This window comes from Chelonoidis abingdonii, chromosome 1 (genome assembly GCF_003597395.2).
Source record: "Chelonoidis abingdonii isolate Lonesome George chromosome 1, CheloAbing_2.0, whole genome shotgun sequence".
NCBI lineage: Eukaryota > Metazoa > Chordata > Testudines > Testudinidae > Chelonoidis > Chelonoidis abingdonii.
The window spans coordinates 44863824-44886665 of record NC_133769.1 but is presented as its reverse complement, the minus strand read 5'-3'; the positions used below and the strand labels follow the sequence as shown (position 1 = coordinate 44886665).

Genomic DNA, 22842 nt, shown 5'->3' with positions numbered 1-22842 from the left:
TACCAATCCCTCAGAATAGAAGTAATACACTATACAGATTCTTCTATCAAAGCATTCTTAAAACTACAAAATACTTCCACCTGCTGAAGCGAGAAAAAACAGATTGACAACAGAAGAGTACCCCGAAAGGCCACCTACTACAGGAACAGGTCCCAACAAGAAAATAACGAAACACACAGTCCATCCACCTAGACCCCCAACAAACTCTCCAGCGATCAGCAAAGATCTACAACCTATTCCTCAGGAGATCCCTCCTCTCACAAAACTAGGGGGGAGACAGGTCCGTTCTCGCGTTACAGACAAGGCTCTCAACCTGAAAGCATACTACACTCAGCAACCGCACACCATAGCAACATAAACACTAACCCAGGAACAAATATCCTAATAAAATGCAACAAGCCTGATGCAGACTTTTCCACAATATTCAATTTCACACCATCATAGGACTACCTTACATCAAACCATGCCATCAGGGGTGTGTCACTGGTCACATCTACCAACGTGATATATGCCATCATGTCCAGCAATGCCTCTGCATTACGTGGCCAAACCCGGATAGTCTCTACGCAAAAGAATGAAATGGCACAAATCTGACTATCAGAATCATAAACATATCAACAACCAGTGGGAGAACACTTCAACCTCTCTAACACACTCAGTGACAGACTTGAGGTTGGCCATTTGCAACAAAAAAACTTCAAAAACAGACTCCAAAGAGAGAGACTGAACTGCGATTAATATGCAAATAGATATAATTACTTAGTTTAAACAGAGACGAATGTTTGGGGTCATACATAATTGAACTCTTATCCTATGTAAGTTCTCTCCACCTTCTAATGGGTCAACTTAATTATCACTTCAAAGTTCTCAGGGAGTTTTTTGAGCAGATGGTGTAGTTTCTTTTGGTAATCATCAGTGGGATCAGAGGGTAATGGCCTGTAGAATGTGGAGTTAGAGAGCTGCCTAGCAGCCTCTTGTTCATATTTCGACCTATTCATGATGACGACAGCACCTCCTTTGTCAGCCTTTTTGATTATGATGTCAAAGTTGTTCTTGAGGCTGTTGATGGCTTAGGTTATGGGGCAAGTGATGCTGCTTTTCCACAATTTCAGCCCATGCACGTTGATGGAAGCAATGTATGTAGAAGACCAGTCTGTTGTTTCAGTCCTCAGGAGGAGTCCATGCAGAATCCTTTTTATTATAGCGTTGGTAGGAAGGATTCTGTGGGTTAGTATGTTGTTCAGAGGTGTGTTGGAAGTATTCTTTGAGTCAGAGATGGCGAAAGTAGGATTCTAGGTCACCACAGAACTGTATCATATTCATGGGTCTGGAAGGACAAAAGGAGAGGCCCCAAGATAGGACAGATTCTTCTGCTGCGCTAAGAGAATAGCTGGAAAGTTTAACAGTATTGTTGGGTGGGTTAAGGGAGCTACTGTTGTGGCTCCTTGTGCCATGTAGCGGTTTAGACAGTTTAGTGTCCTTTCTCTTTTGTAGAGAAGCAAAGTTTGTGTTGTAAATGGCTTGTCTAGTTTTTGTAAAGTCTATCCATGAGGAAGTTTGTGTAGAAGGTTGGTTTTTCATGAGAGTATCTAGTTTTGAGAGTTCAGTCTTAATCTTCCCCTGTGTGCTGTATAGGATGTTGATCAGGTGGTTATTTTTAAAAAAATCAAAATTACTCCCATGGCATTTCTCTCCCTAATAACTAAAGGCAACATTTTCATTTAAAAATAGAAGTCCGTTTTCATGATGGAGACACAAAAAAGTGATTGGGTTAAATTCAGGCCCTGGACAAGTAGATTATCTCTGCTTGTATTTCTGCCCATTTTTAATAGCACTGATAATACAGAGTTGTACTTTTTTGACTGTAGAACTTGATAATTTACAGTCTGATCCAAAACACTAGAATGACACTCATAGATCTCACAGAGCTTTGGATTAGATCTTCAGTTAGTCTCTTGTAGGAATTGTGTAAGAAATTCCAGGACCTGTAGGAATTTTAAAGAAGGAAGGGAAGTGGCTTTGAAGGCCAAAAGCTCTGGAAACAGATTTTTTTATACTGGAAAAACATACAACCTTAACAGAGCTAGCAGCAATCTTAAGAAATAAAGAAAAAGAAGACATTCACTGACAGCTGCTTTGAAACAATTTCTCATTGACGTCATATATTTGATGCTCAGATGTTCAAATGATCATTCAATACATTGGAAAATTAACCTTAGCTTCAGAGATTAAGAGATGATGATTCACTGATCTAAAAAATAACAGAGCATGTCCTAACCTATTCAACGTCAATTTTTCCTAATTTATTCCACCCACAGTATTTCAAGTGACACTTTGTGTGAAATCTTGGATGATGGCTTCATTTATAACCAACAATAAAGCTAATATCCTTTTGCCATATAACAATGAGAGGAGAATCTTGTTTGCCTTACTCACACAATTTGTCCCTGTGGGCTACATCCTCTGCTGCAGTGAAATACAGTGCAATTGGTGGTGAGGCAAAGGTTTTTCTATACTGTCTTTGTGTTTGTTTACTGATCTTGGGGCCAACAAAGGAGTGGCCCAGTCACTAGTGTAATTTAGAGTAGCCTCAAGGCTATTCTAAGGTATGCCATACTACGCTGTTCATAGCCCTCAGGGGCCTTTCTGGATGCCAAGAAAAACCAAAGTACAGTGCACCTTGGCCAGACCTGAGGATGGAGCCTACTGTCTGTCCGTTCTGTTGAATTCTTGAATGAAATCCTGGCTCCACTGAAGTTAATGCCAAAACTCCCATTGACTTAAATGAGACCATGATTTCACCTCGCATCTGTGTTGAGGTCTAGGGCACAGTTCTAACCTGAACTCCAGGTCAGATGGTGCATAGATGTCACAATGGATCATTTAAAACACAGCTAGCCTGGCTGACTAAGAAGGCATCTCTACTCTGTATGATTTTGGTCTGCACACAAAGTGGTGGTATTACATCTCAAACTATCAAGGTTGTAGGCCTTTCTGTATTTTACTGGTGACACTGCATCTAAAATACTGTGAAATGCAAAATACATAGTACAAAACTGGAGGGGATTTAGAGAAGAAGAAAAAATGGGCAAACCCAGCTTTCACTTCTGTGGCTTTATAGTCTCCCCTGTCAGAGAAACTGCTCTGGTTCCTATATGCAAGGGCAGGGCTCTGGTTCAGGCTGCTGCTCAGAGGAGCAGACAGCTCAGCACAGGGAGCTTGTGTCTGGTAGTTTGCAGTAGGCATGTGAGAATTGGGCATGAGCTGGATGGGGCTGAGGGTGAGACTCGAGGAACCTCCATTACTTAGAACCTTCTCATGAGGAGATGGAGGTTTAGCAGTGGGGCGAGAGGAGAGTGGAACTGCTGCAATCCTCACGGTTTCAGTACTGCCTGTGGAATGGCTCTACGTCCACTCTATGGCTTGAGGGCAGAATTCCTTTCTCCATAACTGCACAGAGGGCTACTCAGCACAGCATTCAGGTCATCTGCCAGGTTACTAGACTTCAGCCAAAATGAAAGGCCTGGCAAGTGTGAGTGATTAGGAAAGATTAAAATAGCTAATGTGCAAAGCTTGGCTAACCAATGAGGAGGGGAGATGCAAAAGCTCGGTAGAAATATTTGAAAGGCATGACCATCAAGGAAGGAATAGAATTCTTGACGGGGCTCAAGGAGGATAGTTAAGAGTAATAGGAGAAAATTGAACACAGTAAAGTGTAGAATAGCAGGAACATTTTTCTAATAATAAAGCCTTTCAAGGAAGAGAATAGTTATTAAAGGAAGTGGTGGAAGGCCCATTAGAGAAATTATTGAAAACTAGGGCAGACAAAGCATTGGAGAATAGAGATAATTCTGCACTGCCAGAAGGAGAGATTAGATGATCTAATAGGCATTTTCCACTGCTAATATCTGAATTCTTTTTGTCTGGCCTTTTAACGTGTAGCTTTTAATGTCTATTTCTTAAAGTAGGATTATGAGACTCTCATATTCTGGGGAGCCAGAATGGCACAGCACATTTCCTGTCCAGTCTTACTGACATGCTGATGGAGGCCTCCACCCCACCCACAGCCTTCTTGTTCAGAAGCCGAGTAGGGTTTTCACTTCATTTGATATCACTAGTTCATTATCAAGAGATGAATGTATGATGAGTATCTTCACTGCATCATCTGAGGCTATGTCTACACTAGCACTTTTGTCGGCAAAACTTTTGTCGGTCGGGGTGTGGAAAAAAACACACTCCTGACCAACAAAAGTTACACTGACAAAAGTGCCAGTGTGGACAGTGCTAGGTCAGTGGGAGAGCATCATGGGGGGTTGTTTAATTATGTCAGTGGAAGGGTTCTTTCCTGCTGGCATAGAGCGGCTATCCAGGAGACCTTGCAATGGCCAGCTGCAGCAATACAGTAGTGTAGACATAGCCTGAGTTGGAGAAGTTCAGTTCTGTTTGGGAGCTGCTTTCTTCACAGATAATGGCAAAGAGGAGCCTAGGTGTAGACAGCTGAGGCTCTCAATTTTCTTTTTGTACAGTATGTTTTGCCCCTCTCCTCCACCAGTCTAACTGTCCTTCCTACCTTAAACTGTGAACTATTAGGGGTGAGGACTGTCTTACAGTATATTTTGAAACTGCCCAGATCGCTGCAAGTACTTCTGAAATGCAAATGACTAATAATAAACATGTGACATGACTCTTCAGTTATGGGCTTTACAACCAACCATTAAGAAATATGAATCTTAAATATATTCACAAATTCAATATATATCTGTTCTGAATATTACATAGTTATTGTGAATATCGGAGGCATTAGAAATAGAACTCATTCATATCCTAACTATCCCTATAATTAGAATTTCAGCAAAAGAATAATGCTTCACCCAGTATAGTTCAACCAAAGCATTTCACATATTTTCATTTTATTTTGACAGCAATAGGTGCTTGGATTTTTACTAAGGAACAAAACAGTAGCCCTCTGTAGGTAATTATTTCTGTAGCACCAAGTTTCCCATGAGCATTACCATTTTCCATATGTAGTATTTAGTACATACCATGCTGGGTTCACACCTACTATCATCACCATTTTCAAAGCAATTCTCTTGTGCAAATTCCATTTTTCTATTGATGTGGCCAAACAAATTACTCCAATTAATAGCAAATGAAAATCTTTGAAATAAGCAGCTGCCACCTGTAATCAAAAACAATTTGTTAATGAAATGGGTGCTTTTTACGTATCATTTTTAATATGACCAAATAAAAAATATAAGCCTCAGCAGAAACAAGTTAAGGCATGCATTGAAATATGTGCTGGAAAGGTCCCATTTTCTTTTTATTAGGTCAATGCTATTGCTAAACCCATGTGAATCACTGGGTACATGCAGTTAAATAGGTGTGAAACAATGGAAGAAAGAAGATAATAAGTAAGGCTGTCAGTTAATCACAGTTAACTCACATGATTAACTCAAAAAAAGTAATCACAGTTTAAAAAATTAACCAATATTAATTGCACTGTTAAACAACAGAATACCTATTGAAATGTATTAAATATTTTGGATGTTTTTCTACATTTTTAAACATATTGATTTCTGTAGAAGACAGAATACAAAGTGTACAATGCTCATTTTATATTATTTTTATTACAAATAATAGTATTTTTCAGTTCACCTCCTACAAGTACTGTAGTGCAATCTCTTTATGGTGAAAGTATAACTTACAAATGTAGATTTTTTTTATTACATAACTGTACTGAAAACAAAACAAAGTAAAACTTTAGAGCCTACAAATCCACTCAGTCCTACCGCTTGTTCAGCCAAGCACTCAGACAAACAAATTTAGTTACAAGTTGCAGGAGATAATGCTGCCCGCTTCTTGTTTACAATGTCACCTGAAAGTGAGAACAGGCATTCATATGTCACTTTTGTAGCTGGCACTGCAAGGCATTTACATGCCAGATATGCTAAACATTCGTATGCCCCTTCATGCTTCGGCTACCATTCCAGAGGACATGCTTCCATGCTGATGATACTCATTAAAAAAAAAAAAAGTGAATTAAATTTGTGACTGAACTTGGGGGAGAATTGTATGTCTCCTATTCTGTTTTACCCACATTTCATGTTATAGCAGTCTTGGATGATGACTCAGCACTTGTTCATTTTAAGAATACTTTCACAGCAGATTTGACAAAGTGCAAAGAAAGTACCAATGTGAAACTTCTAAAAATAGCTACAGCACTTGACCCAAGATTTAAGAATCTGAAGTGCTGTTCAAAATCTGAGAGGGATGAGGTATGGAGCATGCTTTCAGAAGTCTTAAAAGAGCAATACTCAGATGCAGAATCTATAGAACCTGAACAAGCAAAAAAGAAAATCAAACTTCTGCTGGTGGCATTTGATTCAGATAATGAAAGTGAACATGCGTTGCTCTGCTTGAATTGTTATCAAGCAGAACCTGTCATCAGCATGGATACATGGCCTCTGGAATGGTGGTTGAAGCATGAAGGGACATATGACTCTTTAGCGCATCTGGCACATAAATATCTTCTGACACCGGCTACAACAGTGCCATGCGTAGACCTGTTCTCATTTTCAAGTGACATTGTAAACAAGAAGCGGGCAGCATTATCTCCTGCAAATGTAACCAAACTTGCTTGTCTGAGTGATTGGCTGAAAAAGAAGTAGTACTGAGTGGACTTGTAGGCTCTAAAGTTTTACATTGTTTAATATTTGAATGCAGTTATTTTTTGTACATAATTCTAAATTTGTAAGTTCATATTTCATGATAAAGAGATTGCACTACAGTACTTGTATTAGGTGAATTGAAAAATACTATTTCTTCTATTTTTTACAAAAATAAATATAAAGTGAGCCCTGTACACTTTGTATTCTGTGTTGCAATTGAAATCAATATATTTGAAAATGTAGCAAACATTCAAAAATATTTAAATAAATGGTATTCTATTATTGTTTACCAGTGCAATTAATAGTGTGATTAATCACGAATAATTTTTTTAATCACGCAATGAATCATGATTAATTTTTTTTAATCACTTGACAGCCCCAATAATAAGGTTCATGATGTAAGCAACCTAAAATCATCAAGCACATTTCACATATGACCTAAGTTAAAGGTGACAGCCTGGTGCATTAGTCCATTTTATCTTTAATCCATCCAGCTACCTCTCTATTGCAAACACTTTGAGGTACAAGGATTTAGAACATGATGCTACAGTGCCTATCACAATGGTGCCTCAAGCTCAGGACTATTCACACGTTTAAATATTTTTCTGGTTTGAGATCAACTGGTATCAATTTCCACTGATATCAAGGAAGGTGTTATTGGGCCCTTAGCATTTCATATTTCTGACGTAATGTAGTGTAACATTAATAACACTTTGCATGTCCATAGCACTTTTTCATCTATTGATCTCAAAGCACTTTGCAAAGGGAGATAAATGTTATTATCGCCATTTCATAGATGGGACAACTTTGGCTCAGAGATGATGCCTGCAATAGTTTGTGCTGGCTTCTGCTGCAGGTCTGAGCATGAGGCGGAACCAATTGAATAGATCTCGGTCCAGAAAAACACTTAAGCTGTATGTTTAACTTTGAGCATGCGAGTAGTCCTGAGCTTGAGGCCCCATTGTGATAGGTGCTGCAGAAAACACATAGTAAAGACAGTTCTTTCTTTGGGCATTCCACAGTTTATGGCTATATAATATGTGCAGCATAAGAAGATAGGGAAGAAGAGGAAGGTTACCTCCTTGGATGCCATAATACCAAACATTGGGAACATTAAGGCAGGAAGTAAAGCTGAAACACCCAGTGGCAGAGCTTCTGTGAGCCAAAAGATTGCAACTACGAACAGCGTGTATGCACATTCTGCTTCCTAGAATACACAAGACATCATTCAAAATAAGATTGAATTCACCTAGCAAACAATCTGACAACGGTATAGAGGACCAATGCAAAGCCCACAGAAGTCAATAGAAGGACTCGTGCTGACTTAATTGGGTTTTGAGTTGGGGCCCAAAGCTTAATTGTACTTAGTATTATCATCAGAAGCAGATACTTTGATTTATATCCTTATAAATAATAAAAAAACATTATGATGAAATATTATTTTATGCATTCATTATTTTACTTATGATTTTTCTCTGTTTATAAAGATGCACCATTAAAAAGAAATGCCTGCCATTTTCTCCAGGCACTTCATGAGACATTTTGAAACTACAATTATATGAGCAGATTATGCCAGGAACCTCTCTTCACCCAAGAATTAAAATAAATCGTAACCTCCAGCAACTAAAAATATCCTTTTGATCTTTAAGATCACCCAGAGAACTCCTGTGCAGGCAGTACGTGAAATCCTGGCCCTGCTGAAGATAATTCAGTTTTGCCGTTGAGATCAATGGAACAAGGATTTCACCCAGTCTGCTTCGATACAGTTGTCCTTATATCTTGCAGCTTTAACATCTTTCATTCTGAATCCTGAAACACAAGATCCACTTTAGCTTCACCACTGAAATGCAGCCATCGCTGCAGCATTTGAAGCTGTAGAAGGAATTATTGTAGATAGAATGAATTTATCAAAACTGGAGTTTGGCCACATCTGCTCTGAGCTTTGGGTTTGTACTGAAACCAAATGCCTTGTGTTTGGAATTCTGTTAGGCATACTTTGCACAGCTCTGGTTTACACATCTGCTCTTGAAAAAAGTGTCTTTCTTACCATGTGAGGTCAGGAGAGGAAAATGACATACGTATTGTTGGCATCCTTTTATCTACAAGAGACGGTGGGAATTGCAGGCTATGATGTAGATGGTTTGCAATGTCTCATGTGACTGAATAGTCCAATCTGAGATCTGCATGATCTTTGGGAATTATTGCAAATGTATATATCTTGGTTGGGAGCTGCTTGCTTCCTACGGGCTCTTTTCTCTTCAGGCTGTAGGAGCCAGCTTCTGCCATGGACTTTGATACCCTGATGGAGACGATGGCACTACTTGTTACAATCATCCCATATGGCTAATACTAAAAGATGTAGCTTTGGGGATAAATGATGGGATATAGTTTTTACCTTAGGAAGGCTGGTTCAAATCCAACCCAAGGGACTAATGGCCAAACATTATTCCTTCTACTGGCAGTTTTTGGTCTATGTGAAATAAGCTGAAGTGTCTGTATTGCAAAACTTCTACCACATTTGACACTAATTTGCACCTTTGTTCAAAGATTGAGCAGAAACTGGACTGATTCCCACCAACTCGTGAATCCTGCAGAAAAAAAGAGGAGGTGGGTTTGTGAATCACTGTGGAGAAGGTTGCTATCTGATAGTGTCTGTTCCATGGATAACAAGACACCTTCGTTCTCCAGGATCGTCACTCTAGCACCTTTTATTCGCAGTAAAAGTATATTAATAGTTTACAAAAGCAAGCAAGCAATGGTACCCTTTGCATCGCTGTGTATGGTGTTTACACCGGAATATGTATGAAAGCATCTCATGTAGTTTCTCTAATATCAGCAAAATTTAGGCCCCCAAAAGTCAAATTAATGTCCAGGATGGCATATAGCTTTTATTGGGTTCAGTGAAATCCTTACTTGCTTAACGTAGCTATTTCTGAAGGATTCAGTGAATGATTCCACGTCCCACTCCCCTTTCCACTGAGCTTTTCACTGAGACTCAGTGACTTCTGAACTAGACTTTTACGTGCTATCATTTTTTCTACTGAGATCAGATCAGTGCCAAGAAGAAGTACCAGAAAAACCTTTATCCAGTGTGATTGTTCTGCCAATGTGGAATTGGCATACCAGAAGCCATTCAAGCCTCAGACGTTACTGGCCTGAAATGACATAATACATTTATTTTAAGTTAAAAAATCAAAAAATGATCCCTGCTATAACCTTTCACTATATTTGTAGATCACCCTTGTGGTCTTGATATGGTATCTTTATATGACATTTATTTATAATACTAAAATGTAGGTAAGCTGGCCTGAAATTGACGACATGGATCAATGCAGATCAGGATTTTATTTAATATGATAACTTTTTTAATCACTGAAGTCAGAGGGCCTGATTCTTGTTTACACTTAGGCCCCTTGCCTTACACGGGAAGTACAAAGTCCCTTAAAGTGGGTAAAATTGCATTTACTGAGACTGTAAATGTAGATTGTTGCTTAGATTGAAAACTCTTCAGGGCAGGGAGTTTATTCTTGTTCTGTGCCTAACAAAATGGGGCTCTGGCACATGAGGGGGGCACCTTGTCACTATTGAATATCTCCCAACATTTCAAGGGGCTAAAGCAAGATGCAGCGCCACTCAGATTTGGCCCATCTACTTCACCATAGACAATGATGGAAGGGCAGCTGGGCCAAACCTGAGTGGTGCTGCTACCCTGTGGGCCAGGTCACAATGCCACTTGATTTGGGGACCATCTTTAATGGGATGGGATCCCTGGAGTGCAGCCTGGGACTGTGAGACCACTGTACCCCCTAAATTGTCTCCAGCCTGAGCTGTCTCTCACAATGCTTTGCTAGTGACCAGTAGCAAACCTCTCCAGGAGCTGTGATCACTCAGCACAATAGCATGTGGAGCCCCACACCCAGATAGATTGCATTAACGCTCCCAGAGCCACTCATGAATCATACAGGGAAAGGAACTAGAGCCAAATCTCCCACAGCTCCCAGCATTGTATCTCAGAAATATACTGTCTTGCACTGCTCAAGATGAGCAATAAAAAATGTATCAATTGGTTTACCACTTCATAATGAAAAGTGGATATACACCAGCCTTTGCAAAACCTGAGCAGATTTGCCACACAGTTCAGGCAAACTCACAGGTAAAGATAAAAAGTTAAAGAAGTTTATTGACTACAAAAGGTAGATTTTAAGTGATATTAAGCGATAGGCAAGAAGTCAGAATTAGTTACCAAAAGAAATAAAATATAAGCACGCAGTCTAAACTCTCAACAACTAGACTAAGCAGTTTTTCTTAGCCCATTGTATATTTCAGTCCTTAATATACAGATTTCACCCTTGAAATCTGGCCCAGTCCCCTCAGTTGGAGCCTTCAGAGTGTCCTCATTGCTTGCAACGTAGGTGGCTGAAGGAGAAAGGCCCAGCATGTGGCCACAGTGTCTCTTTAATATACTCAGTTCTATGTGCTTCAGGAGGACAAGTCCAGGCATGTCTTGGGGCATTGCTGAGTCTCCAGGCAAGATTGAGCAATTCCCCTGATGTGGCCTCATGCAGGTGAGACATTGCATTGAGGCTCCCTTGCTGGACAATGGTTGTTGGTGGGTTGATTGACACTCTACCTGGATGTTGGCTACTTTCCTTGCTGTTGCCTCGGGAGAGGTAATATCTGGCTGATTCCCCAATTTACAGCATGTTTTAGTGACCACCGTACAACACATTTCTCATAACGTCATATGCACTAACGATATACATATATGGATAGAGAAATGATGTTCAGCAGATCAGAACCATCCTCCTGATATCTTACAAGGCATGTTTTATATGTAAGATCACGATTAAATACAAAAGAGGAATACGGGGATTCTAGGACACTCCCCAAAGATACAGAATGTCACAGAGGGTCCCAGAGCAAATTGCCCCATTCCCTCACCATCTTGGGTTGCTCTGATTACAGGAATGTTCCACTTCAACCAGGACAGAAACTCTGGGGGGGTCAAAGCGGGATAGTCCTGCAAAACCCAGGACTGTTGGAAGCTCTGTCACTGCCATACAAATATTATGAATTGTTATATTTACTCCCCACTTTAGATTCTATTTACACAGCCAGAGTGGTGTAAAGGGGCCTTATTGTAAATGAGAATCAGACTCAGAGTCTGCATACCCTGGCCTACACGTGGCCTGACACTTGGCTACGAGACTAGGTCAGTCTTCTTTATACCACGCAAATATTTTCAGATATTGCAATACATTCATCTTTTATCATTATTATTATGATAATTATTGTATTATTCATATCAGTGACAGAAATGTACATCTGCTTCACCAATGTAGTGAAGACACAGTCGCTTCCTTGAAGAGCTTACAGCATAATTCCAACAAGTAAACAGAAAGCAGAACAACTTAAACACATAAGGCTAACTCCCCTTACATAAGTAGTACCCATGAAGTGAAGTTCCAGAGTACTCACTTGAGTGAGTTAGACAAGCAGGGGTAGGCCCTGGTGCCCAGAGGACGATGATGGCAGCAGCAGAAGGGGGCACTGAGCAATCCTGCCCAGGAACTGCTCTTGTAGCTTTCGTATTGGATGTATTATGATCAACAGTGCTCTGCTTCCTCACCTCAGCACCCTCAGATAAGGACAGGATTCTGTCCTAAAATTCTCATATGTTCAACAAGTGCAGTGATTTAGCATTTGCTCTGAATTTCAGTCTTGCACACAAGAACAGTTTGCTTTTTAGTCTGTTAGCAGGCAGAAAGAAAAATATTAAGAAATTAACATCCTGTAAAGTTATGCCAAACACTATGGGGTAATAATAATTGGCTGAAGGTAATCCTAGGCATGTTTCTGCATCCTGCAGATTTTTGTATTGAAAAAAATGCATGGCAGCATTATCAAAAGTGCTGGTGGGAATTTAGGGGTTTTGACAGCTGGAGAGGTGATAGCTGAGGCTTCTGACACTCAGGGAGATGTGGGAAGGTTTTGTTTTTGTAACTGCAAAGCAACTGAAGCCTTTGATATGAGCAAGTGGGTGCATCTGCTCTTTAAAATCCTGATTCAGTAAGATAATTGAGTGCACGCTTAAATTAGCTTATTGCAATCAATGGAACTATGCACAAGTTTAAAGTTATGCACACTCTTAAGTACCTTGCTGAATAGGGGCCGAAATTTGGGAGTGGATGCATAATTGAATTTTTCATTCGTCACCCCAACAAAACTACACCTTACTTCATCCAATACAGAGGGACCAGATGGATTTTTCTGCTAAAAGGATCAGGAGTGAAAGCATTACCAATATTTAACTTATCATGAGACTTAAGAGTTGAGATTTCATAGATTCATAAATTCCAAACCCAGAAATGATTATCCAGTCTGACCTCCTGTATAACACAGGCCATAGCACTTCCCCGAAAAAATTCCTGGGGCATATTTTTTTAGGAAAACATCCAGTCCTGATTTAAAAATTGGCAGTGATGGAGGATCCACCATGACCCTTGGTAAATTGTTCCAATGATTAATTACTTTTACAGTTAAAAATTTACACCTTATTTCCAGGCTGAATTTGCCTAGCTTCAACTTTCAGCCATTGGATCCTGTCATACCTTTCTCTGCTAGATTGAAGAGTCCATTATTAAATATTTATTCCCCATACAGGTACTTATAGACAGTAATCAAGTGACTTCTCATCTGTCTCTTTGTTACACTGTATAGATTGAACTCTTTAAGTTCGTCACTATAAGGCATGTTTTCTAATCCTTTAATCGTTCTGAAGGCTCTTCTTTAAAACCTCTCCAACTTATCAACATCATTCTTGAATTGTGAGCACCAGAACTGGACACAGTACTCCAGCAGTGGTCGCACCAGTGCCAAATATAGAGGTAAAATAACCTCTCTACTTCTAACTGAGATTCCGTTGTTTATGCATCCCAGGATTTCATTAGGCCTTTTCACCAGAGTGTCGCAGTGGGAGCTCATGTTCAGCTTATTATCCATCATGACCCTCAAATCTTTTTCAGAGTCACTGCTTCCCAGGATAAAGTCCCTCATCTTGTAAATGTGGCCTACATTCTTTGTTCCTCGATGGATACATTTACATCTAGCCACATGAAAATACATATTGTTTGTTTTGTGCCCACTTTCACTAAATGATGCAGGTCGCTCTGCATCAATGGCCTGTCCTTTTAGTTATTTGCCATTTCCCCAATTTTTATGTCATCTGCAAACTTTATGACGTGATGACTTTATGTTTTCTTCCAGGTCACTGATAAAAATGTTGACTAGCAGAAGGGCAAGAACCTATCTTTACAGAACCCCACTAGAAATACACCTGATCGATGATGATTCAAGACATGACCTGAATGGGGCAGTTCACACCTCTAAAGAGTTATTTTAAGTAAAACAGTGCAAATTCTGATATTAATTAATTTAACATACATTAATTTAATATGTTGAAGGTTGTTTTCATAATCATAGGCGATAGAGCCATTTTTGAAAAATGTAGATTCTGGAGAAAAATTACATGGGTAGTTTAAAAAGAAGAACAATTATGCATCAATTTATGTTGTTGCACAGCCATATTCTCTGGGCCCTGAGAAAAGTGTATGTTGACCAAGGAGAATTCTGGCTGCCTTCCAGAATTCATTGTACCACGATGTCACAATATGGAAGTCACTATCCCTGACAAGAACTCATAAATGGCTAGGAAATGAGCTATAGATGTCTGTTTACTGTAGGCAGGGATGGTATCATCACTTTTTATTAAGGTTGCTCAATATTTCCCATTATAAAACCTTGTGTTCAGTGCTTATTACTGTGCCAAACTTTAATCACTGAAATTTTCCATTCTAGGATCATGCTAGGTCATTTTGCATTTGACCTTTCTTGAATAGTAGCAGCCAAAGCAGTTTAGCTGTTTACAAGAATAAGGCTGGTGAAAATACATTGTTTTGCCAATGTTAATAAATTCTGGTAACTTTTTTTTCCTCAGTTAGTTCAAGTGGCAGAGATCTGAGTGGTGGATCTAAAGGTTCCAACACTGCTGATGACCCATGTGGGTGTCAACATGATGCCACATAATGGAATTTCTGTTTGTTTTTTCAGTTTGCTTTTTTTAGAAGCCTAGGAAATTGCACACAAAAAACTATATTAAAAGAACATTATTAAAAATGCAAAGTTCAAGTATTCAAAAGTTAGGAAATATCAAAATTAAGGTTGCCCATGCAACCTTAATTTGCCCCCTCCCCTTGTGCATATGCATTATGATACAGTTTTAAATTACAGGATCACATATTTTTCCTTAGGACCCCCGGCTCTTTCAGTGTACAGGATAGAACTGCTCTGAGGATGAATCAGGGAAGCGTAGTGAAAGAGACTGTTGTCTGTAGGACCTCTGCTTTGTTGGTTGCAGAAGTCAGAAGGTGTGTAATGAATGAGGCAGGGATTGAAGTATGAAAAAGGAATGTCTCATGGTCAAGGCAGTGGAATTCTGCCCTGGAGAACTGGAGTCTCTCTCTTCCTCTGCCACAGAATTTGTAAGTGATGCTGGGCAAGTCACTTAAACCAAACTTTTCACAGGTGGTCACTAATTGCGTGTTCCTCATTTTCTGGATACCTGACTTGAGATGCAGGGGTCTAATTTGCATAAGTTCTGAGCATTCACAGCTTTGACTGAAGTAGATAAGAGCTGCACATTGAACATATAGAGTACTAATGCTAAGTACTCTGAAAAACCAGGTGCTAGGTATAGGAAAGGAATAGGGATAATACCACCCCCTCACATCTTATAAATGCTGTGAAAATGAATTCAATAATATTTATGGATGCACTCAGATTCCACAGTGATGAGACTACAGAAAAGTCCATGAGGAAATTAATAACTCTGTCTTCAGAGCAGGGTTTGTATAGAGTGCAGTAAATAAAGCCTTGAACAATGAGAAGAAAACAAACCATTGAAACCTGCTCAATTAGCGAGCACCTTCCACTGACTGAGGAGGGGTCCTAAGGAAAAAATAATATGTGATCATGTAAAATCTATATCATAATGCATACACACAAGAGGGCCCCATTAAGGTTGCATGGGCAATCTCATTTCTGCCATTTTCTACCTTCTGAGTGCGCGACTTTGCAGTCTTAAAAATGTTCTTGTAATATAGCTTTTTGTGTTATGGTAAAACTACTGTAGCCATAGACTCTTGATTAGCCCTTTTGAACCATATTCATATATTCATTTTCCAAATACATTACAGAGAGATCTTCTTATAAGAAACTATTAAAAAAAACCCAGCATGTTTATAAGAATTGGTTCTCTGTGTCCCAGACCATATTATACATCTCTTAATTCCAGAGCTTTTAAATGAATGAAATTGATTAAGTGCATTCATATATCCACTTTATTGCTTGAAATTTTTAACCTTCTCCTCTGCCTCCTGCAACTAACTCATCCTGGGAGAAAAGGGAAGCTTATGCCATAAACAAAACTTAAAAATAAAAGTGTTCTGGATTGCTTGAAGCCCTCCTTTTAACCCACCATATAGGTACAGCACGGGCAGCAGCACTGCAAGCTTCATCACACTGCCCTACCGGTATGCTCCATTCCTAGCAGTGAGCCCTCTGTCAGAGGAGGAAAGCTGGCTGAGTGTGCATGTCCAGGCAGACTTTGGCTTCCTAAAAGAGCCTGTCAGGAAGGATGCCCATTAGCATCAACAGTGGTGAGGCAACAATCAGATGTTTTCTTTAATATAAATCTCAACTCTTGCAGTTAAGATTAGCTGAAAAATGGTGCAGTGTTTTTTTTAAACTTTAAAAATGGTTGCTAGCAAATTGCTATCATTCCAACTACCATTAGGTGCTTTAAGTCCCAACAGCAACTGGCCAGCTCAGCCAGATGGTGGAGAGGGAATATACTACTCTGGACACACCCGCCCCCTCCTCATCCCTCTTGCATAACAACACTGCTGGCCGTAGAGACCGTGGAAGATTTTTTATAATGAGGATGCTAAAAGACATTGAACAAAACTGTAAACCCCATATGTGAAGGAAGGTAAGCATTTGGCTGCTGCTGTATCTTCAGCACACTTAGTTCCAGTGCCTCTGGCTGGCAATGCTACCCACCTGGACTCTCCGTATTCCCTGGACGCATTGCCACTGGCCTCTGGGCAAGTATGCAAAAGCACGAAAGGTTTAGGGCCCCCTTTTCTGCTTGCACCTTTGCACAGGGCCAGCCACGATCTCACTTTTAATACTGACATATTCAAACAGAGATTCTTAATTTAACCCAAAGTTGTTGGCTTGAATTGGATTCCGTGGTTTGAGCCATAGGCCAAATTCTCTGCTGGTGCAAATGAGTGCTGCTTCACTGAAGTAATTGGATCTGTGCCAGTTTATACCAGCAGAGAAGTTGGCTCCATGTTTCCATTTCTCTATTGCTGTTTCTTTCATTTTTAAGCAGTGTATCAGTTTATACATTTTTAAACTCGAAAGACATACTTTCCTTCCTAGAACAGACTGCTTTGATGGAGGACAAGAAACCATTCAGATCAATACATTCCTGCTTTGACAGATGGACTGACTAAGAATACATTTAGCATACCCATAAAATTCAGATCACTTTACTGCTCAGGGAAAAATCTTTTCATTAACATTATTATTGACTTCTAACAAATGTCTTGATTACACAAGAATGGCCACATTTCACCAATAATAAACATGTTATTGTTTTCCACAGAGGGACAAATTCAGTTAGGTGTTAGATGCTCAGTAAATGCAAGGATTGTAATCTACAGCACTGATCTTATGTGCAACAATTGGACATTTTCTTAAGTGTAAATTTGGCTTTCGCTGTTAGATTACACAGAGCATTTCTTTCCCTTTAAAAATAGTTGCTGCAAATTTCATCTGAAAGATTCAGGCAGACACACTTGAGAACAAGTGCAAAGCAGGGGAAAAGATACCAATTGAAGGGAAAAGTTGGTTAAATGTAACTAGAGCAATGGACAAACATAAGGAATTCCACTTTTATAGGAAGACGTCCAGCCTGCCTAGGTCTAAGATCAAATTCTTCCCTTTTCTTCTTTCTACACATATAAGCCAATGAAGCCTGTCAAGTGGAGCGGGAGCACTTGCTCTGTAGCAAACCTCTTCATCTCTGCTTTGGGCTGCAGGAACCTGGGCTTAGGGGCAGGCCCATGAGTGCAGCAAGGAGGGACTAGGGAACATGGTCTGCTGCAGATTTTGTGGAATAGCTCAGATCTGCACTTAATGTTTTGGGACGGGCCAGTGAAACAATTTTTCACTGGTCCATTCTATTCAAATAAGGAATGCAACAGCTCCTACTCCAGTTCTCCAGTCTTCCAAAGAGACCTCCAGGTTAGACAAGAAAATTGATATTCCCGATACTTCTAAGGTAAAGAAGAAGCAGAATCTGCCTTTTAAAAAAATGAAACACAGATCTCCTTTATACATCAGGAAGAAACAAAATAAAGGGCAAAATCCCCTATTTCCTTTCTAGTTCATCTATACTGTAAAATATACTGCAAATAGATTGAGCAACTTCATTGTGTCCAAAATTAAAACAAACCAAACAGCGTGGGATTTTCAGAACAGGCAATGTGATTTGGATGTCCAGTTCCCAATGTTAGTGAGAAATCTCTTAGCCAGCTCAGCTTGAGAAAATAGATATAAACTGTTTCAGAAGTAATCGTCACTTTGCTGTTTACATTAAACTTGTTTGGTTTTATATATTTCTGTAAAAACACTGCAATGTGATGAAAATAATCCCTAATGCAAACATATTTGAGACTCTAGCCATTCTGAAAGGATGTGGGAAACTCACAGACATACAGTATATAATAAATGCCTATAACATCAGTTCACTTACTTTGGTTCGAATGATGAGAGGCAGTGGAAGTAAAAGCAGTGGAGTGAAGAGAATCAGTAGGAACCTTCGGTAGATCCAAAGCTGACTGAAAATTTTCATTGCTGAGAGCTGATGGTTCAGTTTTCTGGTTGAAACTACCAAAAAAAATCAAAAAAAATCAGATGTCCTATAAATAGTTGACTCTGATTAATATTTCTCTAAACTATCACCTTTAGCCTTTGCAACAGACTGATTAGTCAAGCCAAGTTAAAAATAAATCTTTCTCTTTATTGTTTTAGTGTCTTTACTAACACTAGGAAGATAAGATTGGTGTTCACCAGTAAACCCAAGGCTAGAAATGTGCCCTGCATTTATGGTGTAGTAGTTTTCTCATTACTATCTTCTTCTCCCTCCAGCCCTGTAATATATACATAATATATTCCTATAACTGGAATAGGGCATAGAGAGCTAGATCTTGCAAGGTGTTGCGAAAGCTCTTAACTACCATTGACCTGAATAGCAACTGAAGACCCCCACACTTACAGGAGTGGCGTCTTGCAAGTTCAGGCCCAAAGACAGGTTATATCTCTATGCTTGACATTTTATTTACGTTAAGCTCAAGCCTAGCCTGCTCTGTTTTAAAGGGAGCCCAGAAACTAACAAGATCCACAGAAAACATGTGATCTGAAAGAAGAAAATTCTCTACCTACCAATGGCACTTCTAATACAGCTTTACTGTTAGTGAAAAAAAAGGCTTCATTAGCATGAACACGACATAAGCTGGCATTTTTGAAAGACATAATTGAGAACACATGCCTACAAAATGTAAAGTAGAATGGAGTGAAAGTCAGATCTCTGACTGTAATGGCCCATGGCCTCGTATGTGCTCTGAGAGATGCACTCAGCTCAGAAAAGCTTTGCCAGGCTCTCACTGCCACCGATCCATTTTCATTTCCTAGACTTGCTGTGCAGGGTGATTGGCAGCTGGAATTTACTAATATTCAGCCCTTAAATAGCACTTTTCATCCCTAGATCACCAAGGAAGGTAAATATCATTATCTCCCTTTTACAGAGAAGGAAGCAGAGAGGTAGAGGGACGGGACTCGCTTGAGGCTGCACAGCAGACGAGTAGCAGACCCAGGATGTCTCCTACTTCATTGATGCCCATGATGCCTCCCATCAAATTAGGGGGGATGTAAAGAGGAGATGACAATGTGCTGGGCCCTGATGAGGAGTCAGTTCTCTGAACAGAAAAGGGAAGATCAGGAGGAATGGATATTGGGCAAAGGTCATGACATCAATAGGATTTAGTCACTGGAGTGGCAGACAGTACTATCCACTTTTCTTTCCACATATTCAAGAGCTCCCTTTTCTGAACTCATAAGCAATATGGGGTCAGAAATGACTCTCTGACCAGCTGCAAGGTTTAAGACATACGTACGCACATACCTACTAAGGGGGATGTAATCTGATACACTTTAAACCTACACTTTTATCATTTTCCCTTTTTCTGATTCCCTCCCAATGAATTATCACTTCTGACCCTAGCAGAATTCCATCATGGAAAATGCAATTAGATTGCAAAACAATAAAGTTAAATCAATAAATAAAAATAAAAAACAACATGCAGAACAATTGGAAGAAACAACTCTATAAGATTTTAATAAAATGTGATTTAGGTATCTGAACAAGAAAACACAGGTTTAGGTCTCAGCAGAGGCACCACTAAAAACACTTTGTTTGTACAGGTTCCTGTAATCTCTTTAGCTTGATTTTCTTAGGGCTGCTAGTGGACTGTAATTTTCTATTTTTCTTTCTAGCTGTTCCGTGTGACTGAACTTACATTCAAGAGCTGCAAAGCAGCTAGGAAAGAGATAGCAGCACAGGAGAGTCCACTGGCAGCCTTTGAAGAAGCAGCTCATAGAAACCACATGAAGCCCCATTTTCTTCATGTGACCCTGTCATCCACTTGTCCATAGAGTAGGGGGAAACCCACTGATATTTTACGCTTAGCTATGGCCTCTATTGCTGCCTGTAAAATAGTTGGCTTGCCTCCAATATATTCCAGAACAGTGTTCTTGTAGCATAGTTCATTAACAAAACATTTTGCGCTTTCAAAATCTTACAGTAGGAAGGAAAGTGGAAGCTTTGTGAGCTATTAATTATAACACATTATACAGCTCCTGTGAATCTGGCTGACCACGTCATGTCAGAATGTACTCAGGTCAATTCACTTGTGTATTAGTATGGATCAACGCAATTAGTGTTTTGGGTGTTTAAACTTCATAAAACTAATGGGATGTTACATGCATTGCTTTCACTTATCTGTTCCTGTCATAATGTAATATCAAACATCCACGTTGTAAATACCCCTGTAACTAAATACTCAGACATCAAAGAAGCCTTGGGGAATGCTAATGAAGGATTTTATTCAAAAAGGTGCTAAGTCCAAAGCAAATGGCCATTGTGATGATGATCTGAGGTCAGAGGCTCAAAATGCATTCCTCATGCAAAGGAAAAGTGCACCTGGGTAGAGCCCATGTCAGCATGTCATTTGTGAGAAGATATAAATATGGATTCAAAGAAAGATCCATCCTCTCTAGACTGTTTGGAGTCTAATGGCGGAATAACTGAATGAGAAGATGGAGATCCCCGAGTTATTCTGAGTAGCCCCGAGAGACTTTTGGGAAACTGGCAGATTATTACATCTCTGCTACTATTTGGAATTATAAACCGACACTCACCTGTACATATATTTTACCTGCTTTAACCTCTCAAAACTCTCCTTTTCTTTTCTTAGCTAATAAATCTTTAGCTAGTTTACTACAGCATTGTCTGCCAGTATTGTCTTGGGGCAAGTGACTGGTCTCTTGGGACTGAGAGATACCTAAATGTGATGTGGTTTTTGGTTTAAATGACCTTTTATCACAAAGTCCAGTTTATCTGGGTGGCAAGATAGACTGGCGAGGTTAAGGGGACTGTCTGTGACTCCATGGCAAAACTGTGGAGTGATCCAGGAGTTCACATTTGCTACAGGCTTGGTGAAATCTAATTATAGAACACATCACCAGTTTGGAGTATCTGCTCTGTTTTCTGACAATCTGCCCTGAGCCACTCCAGCCAGTGTAACCACTCCTTTTTAAGTTTTGCAGGCATGGAATTCCTCTCGTGCCTGGATGCTATGGTCATGGTTGGGGGTTAGATGTATCTCTGACCCCCTTTATAAGATGGAGTGCACTCCCTCTCAGGGCTCAGGCCTTGAGCATTCATGTCTCTGGGCTGGAATCAAGCGATTCTTCCACCTTAGACCAGGGGCTAAAGGCCCCCTGTCCACCAGCTGTGATTACTCAGCAAGCCCAATGGGACTTCACCACACTATGAAACTCTTGTTTCCTCACTGGGAAGTTCTGACACCACTGCTACTCATCCCAAGTTTCCAGAATGATGTGATCCCACCACACCATGCTGGTTCTCCTACACCAGAAGCGATGGTCCAACCATGGGCATACTGTGGCAACACTGGGATTCACCATATCTGTTCCATGTGAGCAGAATGAGTTGTCATTGACCCTCCTAGTTATGCATTTTCAACGTCAGAAAATTCAGCCCAAATTCCATCCACCTACTCCACTGTGTAACCATTTGTCCCATGATAAGAGGCAGTTGTAGATATAGAGCATCATCCCATTTCTGCATTTTTTCTACCTAGTTTAGCAGGGAATTACAGTGAGGGGCAAAGTCATCAGGAACTGTCATCAGTAAATATTTGATTGCAAGGGACAGCATCAACACCGCATAGGAAAGTGGCTCCTAGAACGTCTCCCTGTCTGCACAGAATCCTGGGATACACCATGCAATTTCAGTGGTGATAACAATAGTGGCAGAGTGGATGCGGGTATACATGTATATACAGTGTTTAACTCATGTCCAGCATAGCATAAGATGGAGACTTGTGGTGGGTAAGGGGAATGTGTGCGAGCATGTACGTGGTCCAATACTCAAATGTGTACATTAGTGTAGATGTAGCCTGTGTGGTCTTCATGCTAGTCCTGCCATTAAAATAACCATTCCATACCATCCAGCTCTAAATAGTCACACAGTAAAAACTTCCCCTGACCGGTAACATACAGTCTCTGAATTAATACAGATAGAGTATTCCTAAACTATTATATATCAGCCAATGTCCTTCATGACGACACAAGCCTAAGACTGCATGGTGTTACTTAGTGGATGCACTACAATGCCGGGTGACCATAGGCTACAGTTGACAAACATTGATAATCCTAACCCCCCTTTTCCTCCATTTTTTTA

The 22842-nt window shown here is 39.9% G+C and overlaps 1 protein-coding gene across 1 annotated transcript in view; it reads right to left on the bottom strand.

Moving 5' to 3' along the window:
• Window positions 1-22842, bottom strand: part of SLC13A1 (solute carrier family 13 member 1) — an 87201-nt gene that overhangs the window by 34775 nt on the left and 29584 nt on the right. The window contains exons 2-4 of the mRNA XM_032768830.1: window positions 18553-18686; window positions 7747-7875; window positions 5043-5179 (exon numbers count right to left, since the gene is read on the bottom strand). Coding sequence (XP_032624721.1) covers window positions 5043-5179; window positions 7747-7875; window positions 18553-18686 — 400 coding nt within the window. The remainder of the gene's footprint in view (window positions 1-5042; window positions 5180-7746; window positions 7876-18552; window positions 18687-22842) is intronic.